At 34.2% G+C, this 26,397-nt stretch overlaps 1 protein-coding gene across 4 annotated transcripts in view; it reads left to right on the top strand.

Annotated features, from left to right (window-relative positions):
- Positions 1–26,397, top strand: part of PTPRK (protein tyrosine phosphatase receptor type K) — a 619,103-nt gene that overhangs the window by 479,334 nt on the left and 113,372 nt on the right. For all 4 annotated transcript variants that reach the window (XM_068985075.1, XM_068985072.1, XM_068985073.1 and 1 more), the window contains exons 8-11: positions 10,200–10,502; positions 18,310–18,419; positions 19,689–19,890; positions 22,633–22,738. In XM_068985075.1, coding sequence (XP_068841176.1) covers positions 10,200–10,502; positions 18,310–18,419; positions 19,689–19,890; positions 22,633–22,738 — 721 coding nt within the window. The remainder of the gene's footprint in view (positions 1–10,199; positions 10,503–18,309; positions 18,420–19,688; positions 19,891–22,632; positions 22,739–26,397) is intronic.

Raw genomic sequence — 26,397 nt, 5'->3', positions numbered from 1 at the left:
AATCTTCACACAAATGTTAAGGTAATTTACCACGTGAGATTTTAGCTGAAGCTCCAATACTCTGGTCACCTGATGCAAAGAACCGTCTCATTGGAGACTCTGATGTTGGGAAAGATTGAAGGGAAAAGGAGAAGAGGGCAGCAGAGGATGAGATGGTTGGATAGCATCACTGACTCAATGGCCATGAATTTGAGCAAACTCCAGGAAATCGTGAAAGACAGGGAAGCCTGGCTTGCTGCAGTTTATGGTATCTCAGAGTTCGACACAACTTAGTGACTGAACAGCAACAGAGATTAAGGGTAGAGCTTATATCAAAATGCTGAGCAATGATTAGCCACAAAATCTTATCAGTGGCAGAAAGCCTCTGATGATCATGTCTGGCTCACAAATCTGCTGGTGGACTGGCTATTGGCTGATCTAGACAACCTTTGCGTGTACAAAGGTGACTAACTCAGCCGTGCTCCATAGGCATCTCTTAGTCCAGAAGTGATGGAGGTGTAAGAGCAGGAGGAGCTCACAGGACTTCTTGAGATATAGGCTGAAAATCAGCACAACACCGCTTTTGCCTCATTCTGTTGACCAAAGCAAGTCACGAGGCAAGTACCAAATCAAAAGATGGGGGAATAGACCCCACTTCTTCGGTGCTAAGAGTTGTAAAGTCACATGGTCAATAGTGTGAATACAGGGAGAGGTGAAGAATTGGAGATATCACAGAATTGAGTTCTTAAGTTCTGTTTTCATTAGCTCTTGAACGCAAAACATGTTAAAACATGTTAGTTGCTCTATTTTTCAGGAAATAAATGTTCCAAGCATGTACTATGGGACCAACTACTTTGCTTGGTATACAAAATATTTACATCTTTTAGTTCAGTGTAAGAGTGTCATTTATCTTCTTTTTAGGAGTGGAGAAAGCACTGAAAATTCCCTCTAAAGTTTTGGGTTTTTTCTCACTTTATTTATTTTAAATTCATTTTTAGCTGGGGGGATTGCTTTATAGTGTTGTGTTGGTTTCTGCTGTACAACGGAACAAATCAGCCATAATTATACATACCACCCTTCCCATTCGGGCCTCCCTCCCCTCCGCCCATCCGACCCCTGTAGGTCATCACAGAGCATCAGGCTGGTTCCCTGTTTTGTCATAGCTGTATGCAGCACCTCTCTAGTCATCTTGTTTTATACACTGTATGTTATGAAGTAGTGTTTTACATAATAATTTTTAAGATAATACGCAACACTTTATTTTTATGTCTGAAAAATGTTTTTGCTAAACATTTTAACGAAAAATAAAGTTTATATTGTGGTAGGAGATTTTCTTTTTTTCTTCAATAAATATTTTAAAATGCCTTTTCTTTTTCTATTTCATGTATTATCCACGTATATGTGCTTTATGTTTTATGTCTTAAGTGTTGTTTAAAGTATAATATATAAGCAGAATATGCAATATCAGAGAATAAATTAAAGTGGATTCACTGATTGTAGTTACATGTCTCTTCCAACACAGTCTAATATTATTAGATAAAAATTTAAGTGAAAAACATTAAAGAGTCCCCAAGTTTTCAAGTCCTCATATTTTGAGAATTAGATTTAATAAGACAAACATTAGGATTTAACTTTTTTAAAACGTAGTTATTTTTGTCTTTTTCTTTGTCCCTTTGATTTTTAAAAATCAAACAATTTCCTTATCATTATTGTAGAGAGGATGCAAATGTTGCTAGAATTGTCTGATGAGCTTCTGTCAGGCTCCTGAGAGCAGTGAAGGCACATATTTTGGTTTAATTTGGTGATGTGCTTAGTATTATTCTGATGGTACTGGGTAAATATTTCTGTGACTCTGTAGGAGAGCTGAGTGAACCGCTCACCCCCTGTCATTCTATATCCCCTGAGTCCAAGCATGTCATTTCAACAACACAGCCAGAAAGCCAAAAGAGCTGACAGTTGGTTTGTGATTATTCCTGGACCTGAGGCTCCCTCATGTTACAGTACTAATCAAGTCATCTCACCAACTTATCATTAACTCAATTTGACCCGTGGGAGCAGAGATGAAATCTTTTTGGCAAGACTAATGATGCTATAAGATTGAAAAGATGTGCAGTGTAAAACCTTGATTATTCTCAGTCATTACCATGAGGAAAAGAATAAAAATACAAAGCATCAAATGGTGAAAGTAAAGACAGTGTCTTTCAGAGCATTTAAGCGTTTTCCTCCCCCATGGTATGCCAATGTTTTCTTCCTAATTTTTTTTTAAGTCACCTTTGTTCAGACATTTCATCTCAATTATTTTTTACACTAACAAATATTTTCTCTGGCAGTCAAGAAATTCACTTCTCTTGCATTTGTTTTGATAAGTGGAATGGAAATTGTACTTTGCAGTCAGCTTCTAAGCTTTCTCATGTAAAAGCAGCCAGGAACACGGAGCTCCCTGTCATGCTTCAGTATTCTTAGTTTGTGACATCTTTGACAAGATCTTCCTTTTCTTCTTGGCATGAGCTTTGGGATAGCTTCTATTTCTCTCTGACTGACAGATGGATAATAAGTTTTTTCACTAAAAACTGACTTTAGGGAAATGTGATCCCTGCCCTCGATTCTCTTGTATTTGTTAAAGCTTTTGTTTCCACAACTCTTTCAGAATAAGTAGAGATTATCGCTACAGAAGCACCTGGATATTGACCATCGTGTCACGTGCTGTTCAGCAAATACCACAATTTGAATTTCCTTATATCTGTTATCTAGAACTACGTGTTAACCACCCCCGGCTTTTACTTCTTGGCACTGGGTAGAAATATTTAATGGCTCAGCTTAGGGGCTGTTGGACCAATACGTGTCCTCAAATGACGGTTGTTTGTTCTGTGAAGAATAAGAGGCACTTTACAGAAACACTTGCTGTTGAGAAGTGACTCAAAATAAGCACTCTCTGTCGACCCATGTCTTAATTTTTCTTAATGTTTAGAGAGTTATTAAGTAGTTTTTCATTTTTTCCTATCAAATTGTATTAAATATTTGCCACAAAAACTATTACAGACATAAATCCCATGCTTGATCTGTTGAGAATTTAAGTAAGGGCAGTGATGTTATACTTCCTTATTTATCTGTTAATTGTACATTACTGGTCATAGATTTGATATGCCACTTTTCTGCTATATCTGTTTATTTCTGCTTGATTTCATGTGACCTTTCTCACTGTAGCAACTAAGAAATAGGTGAACAATAAAAGGGAAGTGGAATGGGAAAAGTTGGTAACCTTAGCTGATCAACATTTGGCAGAAAAGATAAAGAAAACCATATGTCTACTGAAGTCACACTTCTTCCTGGCATCTTACTCTCCACTAACACTTTGCAGTGTTTGGATTTCTCCTCTTCCATTGACTGCACAGTTGACCCAACCTCCAACTTTATTTTTCTAAAGCAATTAATTGACTGTGTTAATTTCCTGCTCTGTTACTTTCTATTAGATATAGATGAGGTTACTTCTTGTCATGACATTCAAAATTTTTCTAATCTTTTTTCAACAAATATTTCCTATTAATCAATTAGATAACTTGTATAGCAACCAAATGAGACTGCATATTTTTTCCAGTTTCCTCTACATATTTATGCATCTTATTTCCTCTTCATTTGTATTATTTATCCAAACTAGTCTATAGATCTTCTTGCATTATTCATTGAGACCTAATCCAAATGTCTTCCATTTGCCAGGTGGAAGTTGTTTCTCTTTCTTAAATTCCTATAGTATCTTATTCCATTCACATACATTTCTATCATATTGTTTTAACTCTGTATCTTTTTTCTTAGTTTATCACCTTTACTAAATAAATGTTAGGCTCCTTGAAATCTATTATTGTTTTATTCTCTTCAGAATCTTCCACAGTGTCTCGTATCATATACTTACATAGTAGGCAACCCCTTTTTTCTTTCATAATAGATGGATGACTTGTTCAAAATATTTTAATATGATCCTTTGCTTCCAGAAGATCACTACCTTGCTATATTTCTTCCTAAGTTTCTGCCATAATTTTGCTCCACAGCTTTTATCAATTCCTTGTTGTTTTCCCAAATTTCGTTGTGCTAGAAAAGCAAAATGAGGGAGAGAGAACATGTGTGGAATACATAATAGAAATTTGAAAGTGGAAAGTTAAAAATTGGAAAGAAAGAACATTTAGTAAATTTCAAAACACTGAACAGATAATGTATTAATAAGTGGGATCCCCATTGTTTTAGCATCATTGTGGTGACCAGTGATGATTGTTATAAATACTAGCTACTATGATGTCTCTACATGCCATTCACCACACAAGCTCATTTCTTTAAATTATTTAATCCTTTAAAAAGCACTTATGCTCAGCTTTATGTAACATAGTGAGTCCTGAGCAATAACTTGCTTCTATTTATTCTATAAAAATTAATTATTTCAATTTTAAAGGTTAAAATTTTTATTTATGCATTCATATCTAAGAAATAAAATGCTATTATTGATAAGCCATAAGAATAATGGATCAGGGTGAGAAATTTATGTAATTTTATTGTCAAATTCTCTGATAGGATTTACTTTGAATGGATTTCAAAGAAGTAGAACATTATCACGTCTCTACCTTTTATATTCTGATATTTTTAAAAAATCTATGTACACATGGTTGTCAAACCATGTCAGAATTAACAGACTTCAGAGTTGTTGCATGGCAGAGTGCCTGTTTTATGTGTGTATGTATGTGCATGTGTTAATACATGTATATGTGTATATATACATAAATGTACACACATGAGCACATATATAATATATATGTAAATATAGCTCAGAATGTCCAACTTCAATAAAAACTGAAAAAAATAAAGAATATGTCAATTAAGAAAACATTTAATTAGTGACTTCCTCTGAGTTATTGCAGATGCCTTAGAGCTCAAGATAACTGAGTTTTGACTTTAGATGTGCTTCTGTATGTGTGTGTGTGTGTGTGTTTACTTTGTTGTATGTGGGCTTCTGAATATTGCTCTAGGTTAGAGTAAAATTACATTTTAAATCACTATGTTAGTAGTAACAATTTGTTTTGTAGCATTTATTCAAGTCATTGTGAAAAATATAGATTTTAAATACCATATTGACAGTGTAGAAAGATTCTTTGCTTATTAGAAAGGTATTTCTTTTCACAAATCTTCACTTTTTATACCAGTTAATAAAGTATTCACTACTGGTATTATGACTGTGGTTTATGCACATATGTATAGGATTTGTTAACCTACCTTTTCCAGATTTTGAATTAGAGTTTTAAAATCTAATTTATATTAGTGTCAAAGTAAGCAGCATTTAAGTACATCAAAACAAAATTCTCAAAGTGAACTCTGTATTTTTTTACATATTACATAATAAATATGTCTTTGGTCAACTCTTAAAAATGAATAATTGATTATGAAAAGTTGTATCTTTAAGAGTATCTGGATGTACTTTTATTTTAAAAATTAAAAAATTGAAATATAATAAAATGTGGGGAGTAGTGAGTTATTTCTGCTTTTGACAGTGAGTCCTTCAGTGTGCACACATTTGCATCTCTTCTTGCTCTTCCATGCCTAGAGAAATGCCAAGCTCCTGCAAACTCTGACTTGCTCTAGGGGTCTTCAGAATGTGAAGCAGTTCTAATAGGCAGTCAGCTAGTTGCAGCAGCTGAGCAGACCTCGAATAGCACGTACATTTCCTATTTTCAGTACTCCATAAAGTGGTTGAATAAGGGAAGCCAGAAGGCAAAAGAAATTGGATAAATGAGATTAGTTAGGAGAAGAAAATTTCTATTTATTTTTGTAAATAGTTAAGTTTATAAATAGAGAAATAAATTTTTAAAATTATTTTATGGTTATCTTGGGAAAAAATGTTAATAGGTAGTCAGTAATATAACAGGGAAATTTTAGTCTATGACGTATTAAGTAGCTTTTTTTTCTTTACCATTTTGTATGTCCACTTTTTTCATACTGATATATACACTTTATTATTTCTTTCTTTTTTAAAAAGGATGCATATATGCATCTAAATTTGCTGTTCAGAAACACGGTCTCCCTATGATGACTGCACTCTATAAAGTCTTGTGTAACCTTTGAACCATTCCTGTGATTATCTGCTTTTTCGTTGTTGTTGTTCTTTGTTTTGGGGGGGTGCCGTTTATTGGCCTTATAGTTTCTACTCATTGCCAAAGTTAGTTAGGTAAAAATTTCTTCCTCTCCTACCAAAGAAGTTGTGTCATACATCTGTAAAACAGATTCCTTTTAAAGTTTTATCTCATTGTATTTTTTAATATATTTATACCTCTTTAACTCATTTCTCCGACAGTTCATCCACTGCTTTTGGCAAATGTCAATCTGTTCTCTGTAACTAATCTATGATCTTTTGGGGGAGTTATTTTTTGTTTTTAAGACCCCACATGTTAGAGAGATTATATGGTATTTGTTTTTCTCTATCTGATTTATTTCACTTAGCATAATACCCTGGAAATCTATCCATGTTGTTGCAAAAGCCAAGGTTTCATTCTTTTTCGTGGCTTAATAGTATAGTATTCTATTGTACATATGCATATTTGCATATATATACATAAATATATATGAAATATATTTTCTTTACATATTCATCCCTTGATGGATACTTTAGTTGTTTCCTTGTAAGATAGCTGCACTGAACATGGGGATGCATATATCTTTTTGAGTTAATGTTTTTATTTTTTTCAGGTGCATACCCAGAATTGGAATTGCTAAATCATTTGGTAGTTCTGTTTTTAATTGTTTGAGGAACTTTAATGCTATTTTCTATCGTGGCTGCACCAATTTACATTCTCAACAGTGCACAATGCATCCCTTTTCTCAGCATCCTCAGCAACACTTCCTATTTCTTGTCTTTTTGATAACAGCCATTCTGATATATATGAGGTGGTATCTTATTGTGCTTTTGGTTTGTATTTCCCTGATGATTAATGATAATGAAGATTGCTTCATGTACATGTTGACCATCTGAATGTCTTTTTTGGAAAATATCTATTTGGATGTTCTGGCTATTTTTAAATCATTTATCTTTTGAATTGTAGGAGTTATTTATGTATTTTGGATGTTAACTATTTATCAGATATATGATTTGCAAATAATTTCTCCCCCTGAAGTGGTTACTTTTTCAGTTTTTTAAGTTTGATGTAGTCTCACTTTTTTTTTTTTTTTTTTTGCTTTTGTTGCCTTTGTTTTTGGTGTCAGATTAAAAAAAAATCATTGCCCAGAACCTGTGTCAAAAAGCTTACTGCCTATGATTTTTTCCTAAAAGTTTTATAGTTTCAGGTCTTACTTTCAGATATTTAGTTCATTTTGATTAATTTTTGAATATGGCATAAAAGAATGGTTGTGTTTCATTCTTTTGCATATGGCTGTCTAATTTCCCCAACACCATTTAATAGTTCTTTCCCCATTGTATATTCTTGACTCCTTTGTCATAAGTTAGTTGACCAGATATGTTTGCATTTATTTCTATGCTCTCTATTGTGTTTCTTTGATTTATGTTTCTTTTTTAATACAAGTATCATACTATTTTAATTGTTATAACTTTGTAATATTGTTTGAAATCAGGGATCATGTTGCCTCCAGCTTTGTTCTTTCTCAAGATTGCTTTGGCTATTTGGGTTTGTGTGTGTGTGTGTGTGTGGTCCCAAATTTTAGTATTATTTGTTTTATTTGTTTTGAAAAAAAAAAATGCCATTGGAATTTTGATAGAGGTGAAAATTGACTCGGTATATCACTTTGGTAGTATGGCCATTTTAACAATATTGATTTTTCCAATCCATGAGCATTGAACATCCTTCATTTGTATCTTTTTCAACTTTTCTTATGCTTTTCTTAGTTTTTTAAAGTTGTATTAGAATGCAGGGTAAGTGCAAATTGAATAGTGAAATAAAATGAAAAGATGTGTGAGAGTGAGTGATCACTTGGACAAACAGAAATTTGTAAAGGGTGAAACGTCAGATTCAAAATGAGGGGTATTTGAAAAAAGTATATAGCTACTAGACCTAAAAAGTTAAAACTGAGAAATAAATACTTATTGGTATTTTCTGTTATTGCTGTATGAGATATTTTCATTATATATGCCAGGTATTTTCTGGATAAATCTTACTTTTCATTCTATATACTTTTCAAATAAACTATCCAACCAGTCCATTCTGAAGGAGATCAACCCTGGGATTTCTTTGCAAGGAAGGATGCTAAAGCTGAAACTCCAGTCCTTTGGCCACCTCATGTGAAGGGTTGACTCATTGGAAAAGACTGTGATGCCGGGAGGGATTGGGGGCAGGAGGAGAAGAGGACGACCGAGGATGAGATGGCTGGATGGCATCACTGACTCGATGGACGCGAGTCTGAGTGAACTCCGGGAGTTGGTGATGGACAGGGAGGCTTGGCGTGCTGCGATTCATGGGGTCGCAAAGAGTCAGACACGACTGAGTGACTGAACTGAACTGAACTGATGGACTAACTGCACCAGGGCCACTCAGTTGCCTGTGATTGTTACAACAATATCACAGTTTAACTGGGAAATTTTGGATGATCCTATCTATCAGTGCCTGGCCAGTTTGTGGACAGTGGTGCCAAAGACTGTGTTTTCAGTCTAACTAGATGGAAATGAAAGTGTCATCATCTCACTCTTGTGCCTGGCAGGAAAAACGTTAACATAGCAGTAGACATATAAAGAACCTTTTTTTTTAATGATTGAAAACCACATCTTTGTTCTAGCCTATTTAACATGCTTAAGAGAAACACTGAAGCAAAAGTGATAAAATAGGGAGACTGGATATTGTAAACAGTCATAAGATCAGCAGACAGAATTTAAATCCTAAACTTTGGATTTTATCAAAAGTTTATATGTATATATTTGTGTGTGTGTGTGTGTGTATATATATATATATATATATATACACATATAGTCTTACGGTTTTAAATTAAATGGCCAACAGAGTGTAATTTAGGCTTGCCATCTGTGCACTATGCTGATTATTTTTACACAACTAAGACTTTAATCTTAAAAAATGAAAATTTATAAAAACACTCATGTTGGACTTTTTGTATTTTTTATTATTTTTCTTTGCTTTTTTCCTACACATTTCTATTTTGCAAGAGCACTAACAATCCCTAATGCATTAACAGAGGCACCAACAAAGCCTTGACCTTGGCCTTGACTTTGATCTCTTTTGTCAAATCAATGTATTAAAGTTTTGCTGTGTATTTGTTTGTTTACTATGTAGACTTTGCAATGGCCATGACTTTCATTTGAGCAATTATTTTTATTAAGTTAGACAATTAAAGTTAGTCTTGCATGAGAAAAGTATACACTTGGGAAGCAGTGATGGATGGATTCAAGTCTTCAAAGTGTTTAGTTCTGCCAGAATTTTCCAGTTGAATGGAAATTCACCTCCCAGTTTGGTTTGGGTGACACTCTATGGATTGTCAGACCTGAGTGTTTCCTAGAGAAAGACAAAAAGAGATCAAGAAGGATAGATGACAGTGTGAGTATCCACATGTGTTCTTGCAGTTTTTCTCAGATATTTTTCTGCTTTGATGAACAGCATCATTACTGAAATAATAAATGTTAATATCTGCATCATTTTTGTAAATTGTAGTTTAGTGATACAATTAGACTAATTAGTATACAGCATAGCTTGGTGACATGATAAATCATAGAGCAGAACATGTTGACTCTTATCCATTATGATGTATTAGCTAATTCACTTGCTCAATAATGACAAAAGGTGGGGAATAGGACAGTAACAATAGAAACAACTATAAAAGCGTCATAGCCACATTTTCAGGTTTTTATTTTTCTACCATGTTCCTGAGAACTATGGACTATGGACCTTTTACATGTTTTTCTTTTTGCAGCGGTAAACCTTAGCCCCTGAAAGAAACCTTCAAGAACAAAATCACGAGGAACTTCCCTGGTGGTCAAACAGTTAAAACCCTGCTCTTCCCTGCAGCGGTTACAGGTTCAACAGGTTCAACCCTTTGTTGGGGACCTAAGATTCCATGTGCCACATGGCGTGGCCCCCAAATAAAATAAGATCATGAGTAAATAAAGAAACAATAAACAATGACTTTCCAATTTTCCTAGGTTCACACACATTGTGTTATGTGCAGTGTTATACTTTTTCAAGATGATTCATGGTAAAGCTGACAGCTATCTGCATATGTGATTAATTTTTCAGAACCTATGCGAACCCCAAAGACTTTAAAGATTGCTGAAATACAGGCAAGACGCATTGCTGTGGACTGGGAATCCTTGGGTTACAACATCACTCGGTGCCACACTTTTAATGTCACTATCTGCTACCATTACTTCCGTGGTCACAATGAGAGCAAGGCAGACTGTTTGGACATGGACCCCAAAGCCCCTCAGCATGTTGTGAACCATCTGCCACCTTATACAAATGTCAGCCTCAAGATGATCTTAACCAATCCAGAAGGCAGGAAGGAGAGTGAAGAAACGATTATTCAAACTGATGAAGATGGTATGGTCATACTTCTTTACTTTTAAAGGGGAGATTATATCACAGGATTATGCACTGTCTTACAGTTTTGCCTAGACTTCCCAAAATTGAATTGGATTCTAAAATCTGCTAAATAGTCTTAACAGGGTTAACTTTGAAAATAGATTGTCTTAAACAAAAACCTTAATATTCTTCACAGTAGCATCAAATACTAGATGAACTCTTCCTTTACTTTTTTGTCTTTATATGATGTAAGAAAATTGGCAAGTATACTAAAAATCTAAATATGGGTTATAGTAAATGTTCAAAAATAATTTTCACTGTTTGTGGCACCATATCAATTACCTATTGGGGAAATGCACTTAACTAAAAATTTAGTTTTTTGCATTTTACAGACCAGTAGTAATACTTTCATTTCTTTTAGATTTGAAAGCAATATTTTTTACCTGTTATATTCATTTTTAGATAGTTTATTTAATTATAAATATAAAAGAAGTTTAAGGTTTATATTTTTAAGTCTGAATAAAGGTCTGTATCATATATTGGTAAGCTATCATCTTTTATTTATTACCACCCAAGTAATTGAATTATAATTTGCCCAATTTCTGTGTGTATTACTTCTAAATTATTAAATACTAGGAAGAAGCTTTCATATTATGAATTATATACACTTATACTATAGCATGTCATTAATGTGAATATGAATACAATTTTCTATTTTAAAAAATGTATCTTGGACAAAAGTAATATAATAATAACACTATATGCTTCCAAAGTAAGACATTTCATTTTCAAGACTTCCTTTATGAATGAAAGTATGCAAGAAGGAAAAAAAGTATGCCATATATATATATATATATATATATATATATATATAGTGAATTAAGGCAAACCTGAACTGGGAGTCAGGAACTGTGAGTTTTCAATCCTGGCTCAAATAACACTTGTAACCTTAGTAAGTCCTTTCACCCCTCTAATTCTCTACTTCTCAGCTCTATATAAAAAGTTTAAATTAGATGATCTCTAAGGGTCTCTCCTGTTCTAAAATTTTCCTTGAATAGCTTGTTAGGACGGCTACATTTTTATTTGGGTTTCAGAAAACAAGATGTATTTCATACCCTAGTGTTCCCAATTTCCCCAGATTCTAAACTTTAGTCTCAGATGTATATTTTGATGCCTGCAAGTATGAGATTGCCATAAAATAGTTCAAAAATACCATAGTTTCTAGAAATTCTCCTTATCACTTTAAATATTTTCACTCTGAAAAATGAAAATGATCTTGTATTGTTTTGCTGTTTTTGTTGAAATAAAGGGAAGCAAAAGCCTTTAAACTTCATTTAGCTCAGATTTTCAAGGAACAATCTTGTCTTAAAATTATACATATTCCTAAAATTTCAAAGACTTATTCATGATAAATGTACTTTTGTCATCAATAGAACAGATTCACCTGAAATAATTCAGATTCATGTTTGAACTTGCACTTAAGCAAAACATTAACAATATTATAAAGAACAAACCTTGTTCTAACATATAAACACTTGTATTGCCTCCCCCCACAACACACATACAACACACATACTTATGAGAGAAAGAATGGTTGAATGTAGTTGTTTCATAGGTAGAGTATCAAAATGGGAAGTCTAAGCATGGATTCAAAAGCTCTGAAAAAATGTCTGTCTCATTTCATAAAGTGCAATAATACTATGCCTGATTACACTAGACATTAAGTATAGTTTATTTACCATGTTTTGTTAGTTTCAGGTGTACAGCAATGTGATTCAGATTGTTTTTTAACATTATATTCTATTTTATTTGGTAGCTTCCCTGATAGTTCAGATGGTAAAAAATTTGCCTGCAATGTGGGAGACCAGGTTTCATTCCCTGGCTCAGGAAGATGCCCTAGAGAATAGTTCAAGATCAGTTCAGTTGCTTAATCATGTCCAGCTCTTTGCAATCCCATGGACTGCAGCATGCCACGTTTCCCTGTCCATCACTGATTCCCAGAGCTTCCTCAGACTCATGCCCATTGAGTTGGTGATGTCATCCTACCATCTCATCCTCTGTCGTTCCCTTCTCCTCCTGCCTTCAATCTTTCCCAGCATCAGGGTCTTTTCCAACAGTCAGTTCTTCATATCACGTGGCCAAAGTATTGGAGTTTCAGCTTCATTATCAGTCCTTCCAATGAATAGCCAGGACTGATTTCCTTTAGGATGGACTGGTTGGATCTCCTTGGTTTCCGAGGGACTCTCAAGAGTCTTCTCCAGCACCAGAGTTTAAAAGCATCAATTCTTCAGCACTCAGCTTTCTTTATGGCCCAACTCTCACATCCATACATAACCACTGGAAAAACCATAGCTTTGACTAGATGGTCTTTTGTTGGCAAAGTAATATCTCTGCTTTTTAATATGCTGTCTAGGTTGGTCATAACTTTCCTTCCAAGAAGCAAGCATCTTTTAATCTCATGGTTGCTGTCACCATCTGTGGTAATTTTGGAGCCCAAGAAAATAGTCTGTCATTGTTTCCATTGTTTCCCCATCTGTATGCCAGGAAGTGATAGGACAGATTCCATGATCTTTATTTTTTGAAGCCAAGTTTTTCACTCTCTTTCACTTTCATCAAGAGGCACTTTAGTTCTTCTTTGCTTTCTGCCCTAAGGGTGGTACTATCTGCATATCTGAGATTATTGATATTTCTCCCTACACACTTGATTCCAGCCTGTGCTTCATTCAGCCCAGTTTTTCACGTGATGCACTCTGCATATAATTTAAATAACCAGGGTGACAATATACAGGATTAACCTTTCGTTTCCCAATTTGGAGCCAGTTCATTGTAAAATACTGAATATAATTCCCTGTGCTATACAGTAGATTCTTGCTGCTTATCTATTTTACGTATAGTAGTTTGTACTCATTAATCCCATACTCCTACTTTGTCTCTCCCTCCCTCCATCTCCCCTTTAATAACTAAGTCTCTTTCTGTTCTGTATATAGATTCATTTGTACTGTTTTTAGATTCCACGTGTAAGTGATACCATATAGTATATGTCTTTCTGTGCGTGACTTCACTAATTGAAGTATTCTATAGATCCATCCATGTTGCTGTAAATGACAATATTTCATTCTTTTTATGATTGAGTAATATTTCACTGTATATATATTTATGTGTGTGTGTGTATGTTTATACCACACCTACTTAGTCAGATGAATCAGTGGTAATGAATTCACCCGCAAATGGAAGAGCCGCAGGAGATGCGGGTTCAATCTCTGGGTCAGGAAGATCCCTTTGAGAAGAGAATGTCTACCCACTCCAGTATTCTTGCCTGGAGAATCCCATGGACAGAGGAGCCTGGTGGATTACAGTCCCTGGGATCGCAAAGAGTCAGACATGACTGAGCACTCACTCACTTTCCTTAAGCAAGTTGTCTGTTGAAAGGTACTTGAGTTTGTTTCCATGGCTTGGCTACTGTAAATAGTGCTGCTATGAACCTTGGGATCCATGTATCTCTGAATTAGAGTTTTGTCTTTTCTGGATATATACCCAGAAGTGAGATTGCTGGATCATGTGATTGTTCTATTTTTAGTGTTTTAAGGAACCTCCATATTGTTCTCCATAGTGGCTACACCAGTTTACATTCCCACCAACAGTGTGCGAGGATTCCCTTTTCTTCACATCCTCTCCAAGATTTATTATTTGTAAACTTTTTGATGATGGCTATTCTGACACATGTGAGGTGATGCATCATTTTGGGTTTGACTTGCATTTCTCTTATAATTAGGATGTTGAGCATCATTTCATGTGCCAGTTGGTCATCTGTATGTCTTCTTCAGCAGAATGTCTATTTAGGTCTTTTGCCCATTTCTTGATTGGGTTTTTTCGTTTTTTTGACATTCGGTTGTACAGGCTGTTTATATATTTGGACATTAATCCTCTGTCATTTGCATCATTTGCAAATATTTTCTTCCATTCTCCAAGCTATCAATTAGTTTTGCTGATGGTTGCCTTTGCTGTACAAAAGGTTCTAAGTTTGATTAGGTCTCATTTATTCATTGTAGACTATATATTTTATAACTTGTGAGTTTAGTAAAAAGAATGTACTCACATGTTTTATTGCCTACACTTAAAAGTGAAAAATACATATTTTCTTAATTGATATTAAGTCTCCGTTATACAAGTTTTATGCTTCTTTAGTCAGTCATAGGGACTTCCCTGGTTGTTCAGAGAGTAAGGAATCTGCCTGCGATATGGGAGACCTGGGTTAAATACCTGGGTGGGGAAGATCCCCTGGAGAAGGAAATGGCAGCCCACTCCAGTATTCTTCCCTGGAGAATTCCATGGGCAGAGGATCTTTGTGGGCTACAGTCAGTCCATGGGGTCACAAAGAGTTGGACATGACTAAGCAAATAATATTTCACTTCACTTAGTCATTCTCTAAAAATTTAATTTATTTTGATGGTATTATTTGGTTTGAGTTTTTAGTCTGCTTTTCTTTCCACAAACCAAAGAATACTGTCAGGATCATTATATTCCTTTTTCATATTGCATTAAAATTTTTAATTAATTTTTTGTACATATATGACTAGATTACTAGTTAGGAAGTGAATTGCCATGGAAATTTAAATTATGTCCTAAAGTTGATCAAACTCATGACTATTCTATTTATTTTATCTAAAAATTTTTTGTAAAAGTAAAATGGAACTATTTAGCCTGATTTCAATATTATATTTTATCCTCCTTTTAACCTCTTTTGAAAAATGTTTTTATTATTTGTAATGATATTGAGTTTTATGTTATTGTTTCATGGTAGTAGAGTTGCAAAGTAATTCCCTCTGCTATAAACTTTTCTTTTTTTTTTTTAAGCTTTGCTTTATGTGTAAGACTAAATGAAGTTCAAGCTTTCTATGAAGTATTTGCAAATAATTCAGTCTTCAGATCAGAACTCCAGTTTCTACATAGGGTATTTGACGTGTTTCAATGTTCCTGAACTGGGGACACAGAATATCTAAATCATAATCTATTGTTGGAAGATGGATGGATTGTGATGATCTAATTAAGTCAGTCTTACTAAATTATTGCTGCCCCATATACATAGAAAAATAATAAATTTTCAGTCATCTAGTTAAATAATATAATTTCATGAATAGAATTCTGGAGACATCCATAAATCATGAGAGCAAAGCTAGAATGATTTCCCACCAGAACCCTAAAGTAGAATTTATATTTAAGTTATTGCATGCATTTTTTAATGCATAAGTAGAATTTTTTATATGAGATTTTGTTTTCATTTTTTTATTCTTGCATTCATAAAAATCAATATTGTTAAGTTAACCCTGCAAGAAAACCTGGTTTGGGAGTATTTTTTGGCTAATAGAAAGCTTTCTTTAAATGTGTATTTATTATAGTTTAAAGGCTGTTATGCTTATTTAATATTGTCCTACCCCACTCACATTTCATTTTCCTCTCTTCCACTTTGAGAATTACATTTTAAAGGATTTTCTTATGTGAAAAAAATTTTTTTAGCTGAAACAGCTCCCAAATAAATTACAAGCAGGGGAATAAAAGTCAGCATTCTGTCTCCATTAAAAGTTGTTGATCTGGAAATGTGAGGTGACATTTCCTGCAATATAAAGACTGCAGTGGTGATGGTCTTAGTAATTTCATGTTGTATTTGCACAGATCATGTGTACATATAGATGTTTTTTGTATGTAGAATTATCTTCCTTCAAATGTAGAAATTATTAAACATACTCTGTGCCCACACTCCTTTCCCTACATGTTTCATGTGTGTGTGTGTTCACCTCTGTGTAATTCTTGCTCTCATTCACTATACTGGCCCCAGTACAAGGGCAGTAATTAGAACTCTCTCAGCAATCATCTTCTCACAAACTTTTCCATAAATGTATGAAGTGAATCCCATTGACAGAGTTATACATGTGTAAGAAGAGCAGAAAAATACACAAATTCTGGGAAGGCTACTTCTAATGCTACTGTTCTCTCAATGTAGAATTTACTAACATTTAAAATGATCCCTATTTGTGAACAATTTCAAACATCCATGCCATTTCATTGGTTTTTTTTTGTTGTTTTTTTTTTTTTTTTTGTCAAATCATGTTTGGTGAATGCCTATAGTAATTATAATACCATCAAATAAACATTTACTCAGTAACTTGGGCTTTGCCTCCACCTCCTCCCAACAACCACCTTCTGAGAGGTGGGAAAGGTGAATAAAAGCTTTCCCTTAAGTTACAGTTGTAAGCTTATTTCATTTGTCTGGAATAGAAACAATAGATATTCTCTTGCAAAACAAACTGATGCCCTTGGTAGCCTCAGCAGATGCCACAGATTATACACAGGGGCCATCGCAGCCCCTCTATCTTGATATCTGCATAGCATGTGCCAATACTGTGGACCTGGGAGTTTATAGGATTGGATGCCTTTGGTTAACTTTTTCCCAAGCCCTTGGTTATTATATGCATAAACATATCTTGTAGAGTTTAGTCCTGGCATCTTTTCTGTTTACGGTGGGTTTTTTTCCTTCATGAATTCATTATTAATGTGCCAAATTATGTTGGCTGTCGCAGAGGTCGTAACATCATTCATTGTCTCCTTATGGATTGGAATAAATCTTACTCTTTTGACATATCATTCAGAATTTCTTGATGCTGCTGGCCACATTGCAATGCATTTCCTTTGATCCAGTGATTTTTAATTTATTTCCATCCTCACAAAATTGCTGTAGACTCTGAAACTACATTTCTAGATAATGTCAAGTGTGAAGTTTCATGTGTAACGTTTCATTGAAACGTTAGATTAAGGAAAAATATTAATTAAAAAACTGGGTTGATATTTTCAAGAGAAGCACACTTTCAAGCAAAGTAGGATGGATAGGATATATTTTTAAACATTAAGGGAACAAAAATGCTGGATATTTATGTACATAAATAGCAACTGAATATTTAAATAAAATATATAAAAGGAAAAACACAATAGTAAAAGTATTTTGTATTTTGTCAATAGAAGCTGACACATCATTCATTGTTGCCACTGGGTATTGTCAGTTATATGACATTTGCAAATAAGGACTGGAATAGTTTCTCAAATCTTGTCATACCTGGGGACACTTCAAAGCTAGTTATGCTGATTGTTGAGTTCTAAAGAAGTCTGATGTTATAAAGTGGTTTGATTCTTTGCTTTGAAAAAGGGAATTTCATTTAAAAGACTGAAGCAATGATTTTGAACCTATTCATCTTAAAGAGTTTTTTATACACTGTAATAATGCTCTTTTTAAAAAAATTATAGAAATGCAATAAGTGTACCTATGAAAGATTGACTATTAATGAGCATGTTAATTCAGTACCGTATGGTTTGGCTTTTCAGTCTAAGGAACATTAATTATTATTATTATTTATTATTTTATGAACATTGTTTATAGAGATACTTTAGGGGCTTATAATAATCTTCAAAAAAATCATTCAGGGAAATCTTTCAGGGCAAGCTCTGTTCTTGAAACAAATTACAAATGAGCCTTCACATTATTAGAGGGATACAACAGAGAGAACTAGACTACACTATTCAGCTCTCTGAGGCGATAGAAAATTCTGTTGAATAAAAATAACTTTGCAGTTGTACATAATCTGCATTAGAAGCTTAGAGATTTATTTTAAATTCATATGTATTCCCACATATTAAAAGCTTGTCATACAGCTTATTTTCTTAGGGACATGTTTTTATTTATTTTATTTACTTTTAACCTATTTATCCAGCTTACATGTTTACTTTTTCCTGTTTCTGATATAAGGAGCCTTATAACCAATAATGTATTTATATGTAGTGCCTGGCCCTGTACCAGTCAATTCTCTGCAAGGAACCTCTTTTGAAAATAAGATTTTCTTGAACTGGAAAGAACCTTTGGATCCAAATGGAATCATCACTCAATACGAGGTACTGGGAGAATAAGGAAGTTTAATGAAACGTGCATTGAAGGGGAGAATCAAAGAAAATGTTACAGAGAAATAATGGAAAAGAAGTAAATGAGAATTAGAGGGTTAAAATCACTAGTTCTTCTCTGTTTTAACTCTAAATTACGTATTAAAACGAATATTATATGGTATCTAGACTTTTCAAATTCTTAAGTAAATATTGTTTTAAAGAAGTAGGATGGAACTTGCCAACAGACTTACTGGTGGTTGTAAAAAGAATAAATTTTTACAAAATTAAGAAACTCATATATCATACTATGATTTAGGGAAAACCATTGAATGAAGTTGCTTTTAGGGTAGGGGAAAATACCTGAAAAGCAAAATATATCATTGCTATTGCTATTGCTATTGCTAAGTCACTTCAGTCATGTCCGACTCTGTGCCTAAACCTCTCTATTCCAGAGCTTCATCTCAACTTTGAATATAAATCATTATCTTATTTGTAAATGCGAAAAGATGAAAAAAAAAAGTCATTTTAATTGCACAGATAGGTAGTTCTGTTCTTGGGTACTCAGTGTTGTTTCCAGTATAAAATATGTTTTAGTGGCAACAGAGTGCATTGTGAAAATGGAGAATTTTGTTTTTTTCACTTTTAGTGATTGGTCTGTTCAAGGTATTTTTTCTTGATTCAGTTTTGGTGGGAATTTCTGTGTTTCACATGCGTTACATTATATATGACCATAAGATTTTATATGAATATGTATTCATATTTATGGCTTCCCTGGAGGCTCAGTGGTAAAGAATCCGGCTGCCAATTCAGGAGACACGGGTTCAATCCCTGGGTCAGGAAGATCCCCCGGAGAAGGAAATAGCAACCCACTCCAGTATTGCTTGGGAAATCCTGTGGACAGAGGATCCTGATGGGCTTCAGTCCATGGGGTCACAAAAGAGTCAGATACGACTTAGTGACTAAAACAACAACAACATTCATATTTAATTATATTGATTTATATTTTGATGGAAGAAAATAGATGTATATTGATCCAGTCAGATAACTCTAGGTTTATCTGTAGATAAGTAGATAGAGATGGACAGACAGACAGACAATAGATACAGAATAACAGTGAAATAACCATATCAAAATGAGAAAGAAAAGAAGGGGGAAAAAAAATGTGATTCACTCCACACAGATGCCCTTGAGTGCTATCTTATTTAAAGGTTTGTGTTTTTTTTTAGAATGTATTATGATATCTATTGGATATGTAATAGGAAATAATATTTCTTAACACAGGTCAGTTACAGCAGCATAAGATCATTTGATCCTGCAGTTCCTGTGGCTGGACCTCCCCAGACTGTATCCAATTTATGGAACAGTACACACCATGTCTTCATGCATCTCCATCCTGGAACCACCTACCAGTTTTTCATAAGAGCCAGCACTGTCAAAGGTTTTGGGCCAGCAACAGCCATCAATGTGACCACCAATATCTCAGGTATGAAATGAATAAAGTACAAACAGAATTGGTTGTAAGAGTGTATCCTAAAGAATCACAAATACACTGAGTGTAATTCACGTCATTTTTTGAATCTTTAATATAGTTAGTCATGATTGAAATCAAAAATTTATAAATTCTTTTTGTTCTTCCATGTTCATTTTTATTATAATTCTATGGAGCAAAACAATTCAGTACATGGATATTTGATTTGAACTTTAAAACTTGGTTACGATCACTATATCTTGGGAACACATAATAATCAAGCTAAGGCTAATGAAATTTACGGTTAGTGTGGTTCCCAGGTGTACTTGAACTTTTAAGGTAGTTTATTGTTATTTATCCCTTGAGTTCAGTAATTCTATCCTTTAGCAATTTAAAAATAATTTAAAGTGAAATTGAAGTATTGGAAGCATGATGCTTCTCAGTATGATTTATGCGTATGTTTGTGTATGTATAGTACACATATGATATACATACATATGTAATAATACTCATATACATTTTGTACCTATTTAATCTGTTTATTCTACTTCCTAAATAACTCCCAGATAATTTGCCTCTTTCTCATGTCACCATTTCTACCTTTCCATCTGGATTGTATTTAAAGCTATCGTTGACATATCTTTCTAAGTAGCACTCTCGCCTTTAGACTTATCTTGCTCCTGTGTTGTTTTTTGTTTTTCTATTGATCTTTGTATAACATTTATTTCTTCCTCAATTTTTCTTCAAAATCGAATATATAATATTTACTGTATTATGCCTAGTATGATATTTTTACACGATTAGCATTTGTGGCACTTCATTTTATGGCCCTTTTCATCCTCTTCTACCATGGGCTTCCCTGGTGGCTCACAGGGTAAAGCATCTGCCTGCAATGCAGGAGACCCAGCTTCGATCCCTGGGTCGGGAAGATCCCCTGGAGAAGGAAGTGGCAACCCACTCCTGTATTCTTGCCTGAAGAATCCCATTGACTGAGGAGCCTGGTGGGCTACAGTCCACGGGGTCACAAAGAGTCGGACACGACTGAGTGACTTCACTTTCACTCCTATCCATAAATCCAAAGTTCCAGTCACAGCAAACTATTGTATTGTCTGTGATCTTTTACATAATTATATCTTCATATATTCTGTTTTTTTAATCTCTGGTATATTTTTCCCATGTTACCTCTTTCTGATGAGCTTTTACTCTTCTTTTAATATTCAGCTCAAGCTTTGCCTAAATAGTGAAGTCCTCTCTGTTTCATCTTCCTGGTTCCCTGCACTAGTTTAGAAGAGTATGGTCCCTCAACATCAACTTCACATTAAAATGTCCTAGAAATGTACATTATCAGGTCCCTCCTCAGACTTTCTGAATCAGAAATGGTAGACAAATGGGAAAGCATTCTGTATTTTTATTTTAAGAGCCCTCTAGAAGTTTCTGATCTCCCTAGTCTGAGAACCACTGTCTAAGTAACTGTCTCCTATTTTGGTCACCTAAATTCTTCTATAATTTTTTGGTGTTTACAAGAGTGTCACTCTTGATAAATCTGAATCCCTACTTTTAACTCTATAAATGTCAAAAACCATGCTTCATTTGCTTCTATATTTATAGCACTTCTTGTAAAGTTTGACATACAGTAAGTATTCAGTAAATGTTCAATGAGTGAATGCGATACTTTAAACTTTTTATTAGATACCATTTGTTCATAGTTTTTCTGGTAATGTACATATTTCACTGGTCATATCCTCCCTTAAACATCTTTCTGCATGCAAATGATCAAAAGCCATTTGAGGTTATTCACCCAGTTCAGGATTAGGAAGCCTCCTTACCCAAAAAAATTATCAAATATTTTGAAAAAATTTAGATTTCTTCTTTTTAAGAATCTGGCAGTGAGGGCGCTAATTCTTGGTAATTAACAGCTGAAGTGCTCATTTCCGTTCAGCATACTTCCTAGATATGTCTCTATAGTGACCACAATGGTGAAAGTGATCGAGATCAATGCTAGGTCATTCCACAACCTTTAGATCGAAGCAGCACCACCTCCCTAGGCAGCCTTTTACCTAGGTTCCTGCCATTTGTGTCTCCACATCTTCATGTGCAACTCCATAACCAGGAATCCCCAGAGTCTATGTCATTATCACCTTCCTCCCATCCCATCAATGCTGGTTTCAAGATCTCAGGAACCTAGAAGTTAAAACATCTTCATAAAATGTTTGGAGTGTGTGTCGCAAGTTGCCAGATTATAATTTAAAATTTAACAAGTCTTAACTTCTTATCTTCTGCTGCTTTAGGTTCTCAGAGTTAACATTCAGTGGCATTTGTTAAGGTACAGTTTAATTTTAAGTATTAAATTGACTTTTTCCTTCAGTTCAATTCAGTCGCTCAGTCGCCTGTCCGACTCTTTGCAACCCCATCGACTGCAGCATACCAGGCCTCCCTGTCCATGACTAACTCCTGGAGTTTACTCAGACTCATGCCCATTGAGTCGGTGATGCCATCCAACCATCTCATCCTCTGTCGTCCCCTTCTCCTCCCACCTTCAATCTTTCCCAGCATCAGGGTCTTCTCAAATGAGTCAGCTCTTCGCATCAGGTGCCCAAAGTATTGGAGCTTCAGCTTCAGGATCAGTCCTTCCAGTGAATATTCAGGACTGATTTCCTTTAGGATGGACTGGTTGGATCAGGATCATTTATTCAATTTGAACGATGATACATTCTTGTTTATTGATTGAAACTCTTTCCCTCATTAATTATTTATCAGCTCCAACTTTACCTGACTACGAAGGAGTTGATGCCTCTCTCAATGAAACTGCCACCACGATAACAGTCTTGTTGAGGCCAGCACAGGCGAAAGGTGCACCTATCAGGTAAGAGGGGAAAATCGTAGTCAGAGGGAAAACAGCCCGTAGAACAGATGTTTTCTCACAGCCATTCAGCGGCCAGTATAGTGGTTCATCTTTAGGAGACTTTCATTTAACAGCTAGTATCAGAATGGTTTTATTTTTGTTTTGTTTGTGTTTGTTTTTTCTTTTGGTTAAAACTATGAAGAGATTTTTAAGAGTAAAATTCTAAGAGAATTTTGAGATATTCACGAACCGAACCATTCACCTCTCTGTACTGTTTGATTTAAGAGTATTGTTCTTTGAATTTTTTCTTTCTCTAGCCCAATTTCATTTCCCTTCCTCTGTTGGTATCTGTGGTATATGAGCTTTGAAGTTATTTGTCAGGAATAGAATGAGAAAATAACCCCTGTATGTTGTATTAATCTGTTATGAATAATTCAACATGAGTAAAATTATTGATTGAATAATAATATAGATTACATAATAATAATATATTTTCATAAATATGATTGAAAAATAGGAAGCTTTGAGGAAATAAAAGGAGAATAGTTAAAATGAATGTGGTTTATGTAATCTTTTAATTCCTAAATTGTTGCTTATCGGAAATTTCATAGTAAATATTAAAATTCAATTTGCCATTTAACTTAACTATCTAGTATTAAAACCTCCCACATATTATCCTCATCTTGAAGAAATTATGAGCCATGTTATTTTCACAGATTGAGTGAAATTATTCTAATGATTTTAATTCCTGCGTATTTGTAATTAGATAAATGTATAAAACTTTAGCAGGTTTCCATTTGAAAGTTGTAGATTTGTTGGGTACTTTTGTTGATATACTTTTATGGAGAAATAAATCAAGGCACAGAAATCATTGCAGGTATATCATAATTGAGTCATCTCAAGTTATTTACATATTCATAACAATTTAATCTTTGTTCTGTGGATTATATGACATGCTTGACCTTATGGGCACATATTAACCATGTAAATAATCCTGTATCACTGGAAAGGAAGAAATATTTTTGTTAATTAAAAAAATATATATTAGATAAAAGAACCTGAGTCCATAAAGGAAATTCTTACCTCATGTCTGGCTAAAAGTCACAGTAATACCACAGCAGAGAAAAAAGAGATGATCGGATTCATTTGTAATAGAAACACTTGTGAGGCACTGGATACTTGAAAATCCAAAGTCTATAATACTCTTCATGAATGAGTGATCTGTGAGGAAGTCTGATTTCTGATTCAAAGAAGAAAGAGAAAATGTCTGCATTCAACATCTTTTACTATTGACAAGTAATCAGAGTTATTCACATCTTCTACCTGTGATAAAATTTACTTTATAGTTGTTCAGTTCTGCTATTGTTGTTTAAATAAGCTGCCAGGTACTTGCATTTATCTTTTTAGAGTTATATTTGAGTGAACTCAGCTCTACTTAATGTAAGTTGCACACATAGTATATTATTATTATTACACAATAGTACCTAAACTCTTTATTAATTTAATCAAATTATTATACAAATATTAATTGACCATGTATTATGTGCAAGGCACTGTGCTAAGTGTTGTAAACCAAAGAAAACAATCGCAACAGAACACAGACCTTGGCCCAGATTTGTCATGGACAATCTGTGTCTGCAGTGAGAGGAGTCTTCATCCTTGTAAATTCTTTGCTCATAGTTGGTGTTCACAAACTTTGTTGAATTTGTGAATATATTATTGATAATATGTTTTTAAGTCACAAGTCTTTCTTTGATTTTATTTGCATTTACTTACCACTATATCTGCATTATATTTGTGAACAAATAATGTATACCCCAGTGAAAAGTCTTGTCCTAAATAATGCAGAACTTAGTATCACCAACCACTTTGTTCTTCAGTATTCATTAAGACTGTGTCCATACACTAAAGTAAAATTTGTATAGTGCAGTCCTAACAAATGTGACTCTATGACAAAATTAATTTTTGAATATATAATTATTCTAATGGGCTTCCCTGGTGGCTGAGACAGTAAAGAATTTGCCTGCAATGCAGGAGACCCAGGTTCGATCACTGCATTGAGAAAAATCCCCTGGAGAAGAGAATGGCCACCCACTCCAGTATTTTTGCCTAGAGAATCCCATGGACAGAGGAGCCTGGTGGGCTACAGTCCATTGGGTCATAAAAATTCAGACACAAATGAATGACAAGCACAATCTTTCTAAAGCTTGAAAGTTGCTGCCTGATTTAACTAGTCCTTTGAATCTCCTCACCAACTTTTTGAGATCTAGCCTTAAAACTGTCATTACTTGACAATCATTACTATGATTCAAAATTAATATTACCAACATTTGGAATCATTTCCCTAGAATGCAGAATTTAGTTTTTTCTAAAGCATTTTATATATTTCTTAAATGAATTCAGATTTTAACCTGAGTAGATATAATTATAAATTAGAATTCATAGAATGTCCCAGTTATTAAAAGACTGACCCAATGTAGCTGTGTTTTCAAATAATGAAAATAGCAGTGAAATGTTGCAAAAGCACAAGAGAAGAGTTCCTCAGTGGTGAATTCAGTTTGTTGTAAGATGTAATAAATGAATATGTGTTTATCACACCTTTTTCCAAATATAAGCTCAGCCTGTTTTAAGCTGGCAAGAAAGTATCTATTCTAGGGTATAACTAAATGTTTATTTTGCAGGTAAAACCTATTCTTGCATTTTAGAATATTAAGTACCATATATTTTAAGTTAGATAATTAGGACATAGTCATGAAATGCCATCAAAACCATCATTTTTCCCCACAATTATATTAGAAAAAGAAATTATCTGATGCTCAGTGATAGCTTAATGGGCTTCCCAGATGGTGCCAGTGGTAAAAAAAAAAACCCTCCTGCCAGTGCAGGAGGCATAAGAGATGTGGATTTGATCCCTAAAGTCAGGAAGATCCTCTGGAGGAGGGCATGGCAACCCACTGCAGTATCCTTGCCTGGAGAAAGTCATGGACAGAGGAGCCTGGCAGGCTACAGACCATGGGGTCACAAAGAGTCAGACAGAACTGAAGTGGCTTAGCACTCAAGATAGCTTAACAGGATTACAGATCAAAATACAGAACTGGGTTTAGCTGGAGTTCAAACCTTGTATATTAGAGTTACTCCCTGGGTCAGTTGGTCACATATACACAAGTTGAAACATTATGACTACCCTCTTCATTCATCTGCAGAATATTTCATTTCATCCCAGAATTTTAAAGAGATTAAATAATTACCTGAATTTTCTCACCAGTGTCACGCAAGAAAACTTATTTGAATTCCAGATAAAAATGCTTTGAAATTTAAGCAAAGATGGAAATAGTACTTTTCCCTCATTTTATGAGTACACAGGTCTTATGGTCCAAGTAAAATCAAGTAGATGTTGTTTTAACTTAATGTTTATTCTGATGGTATTTTGCAAATGTTTAGGTAACAATGGTGACACAAGTTTGAATTGGATAATGTGTATTTGTAGGTAGTGAGAGCAAGATGGAGATATAAGAATGTGGTAAGGTATTAACCCCAGTATAATGAGTACAGATTTTGACAGTGGGAGAGCATCACATAATTTCGACAAAATGGAATGTTAGAGAAGTATAGTTAATGTTCAAAGTGGTGTCTGAGCAAAATATCAGCAGTATTGAAAATAATTCTCTTTTGCCTTCTCC

Source organism: Capricornis sumatraensis, chromosome 13, assembly GCF_032405125.1.
Source record: "Capricornis sumatraensis isolate serow.1 chromosome 13, serow.2, whole genome shotgun sequence".
Classification (NCBI taxonomy): Eukaryota; Metazoa; Chordata; class Mammalia; order Artiodactyla; family Bovidae; genus Capricornis; species Capricornis sumatraensis.
The sequence above is the reverse complement of the archived record's forward strand: the minus strand, read 5'-3'. Positions and strand labels throughout refer to the sequence as shown.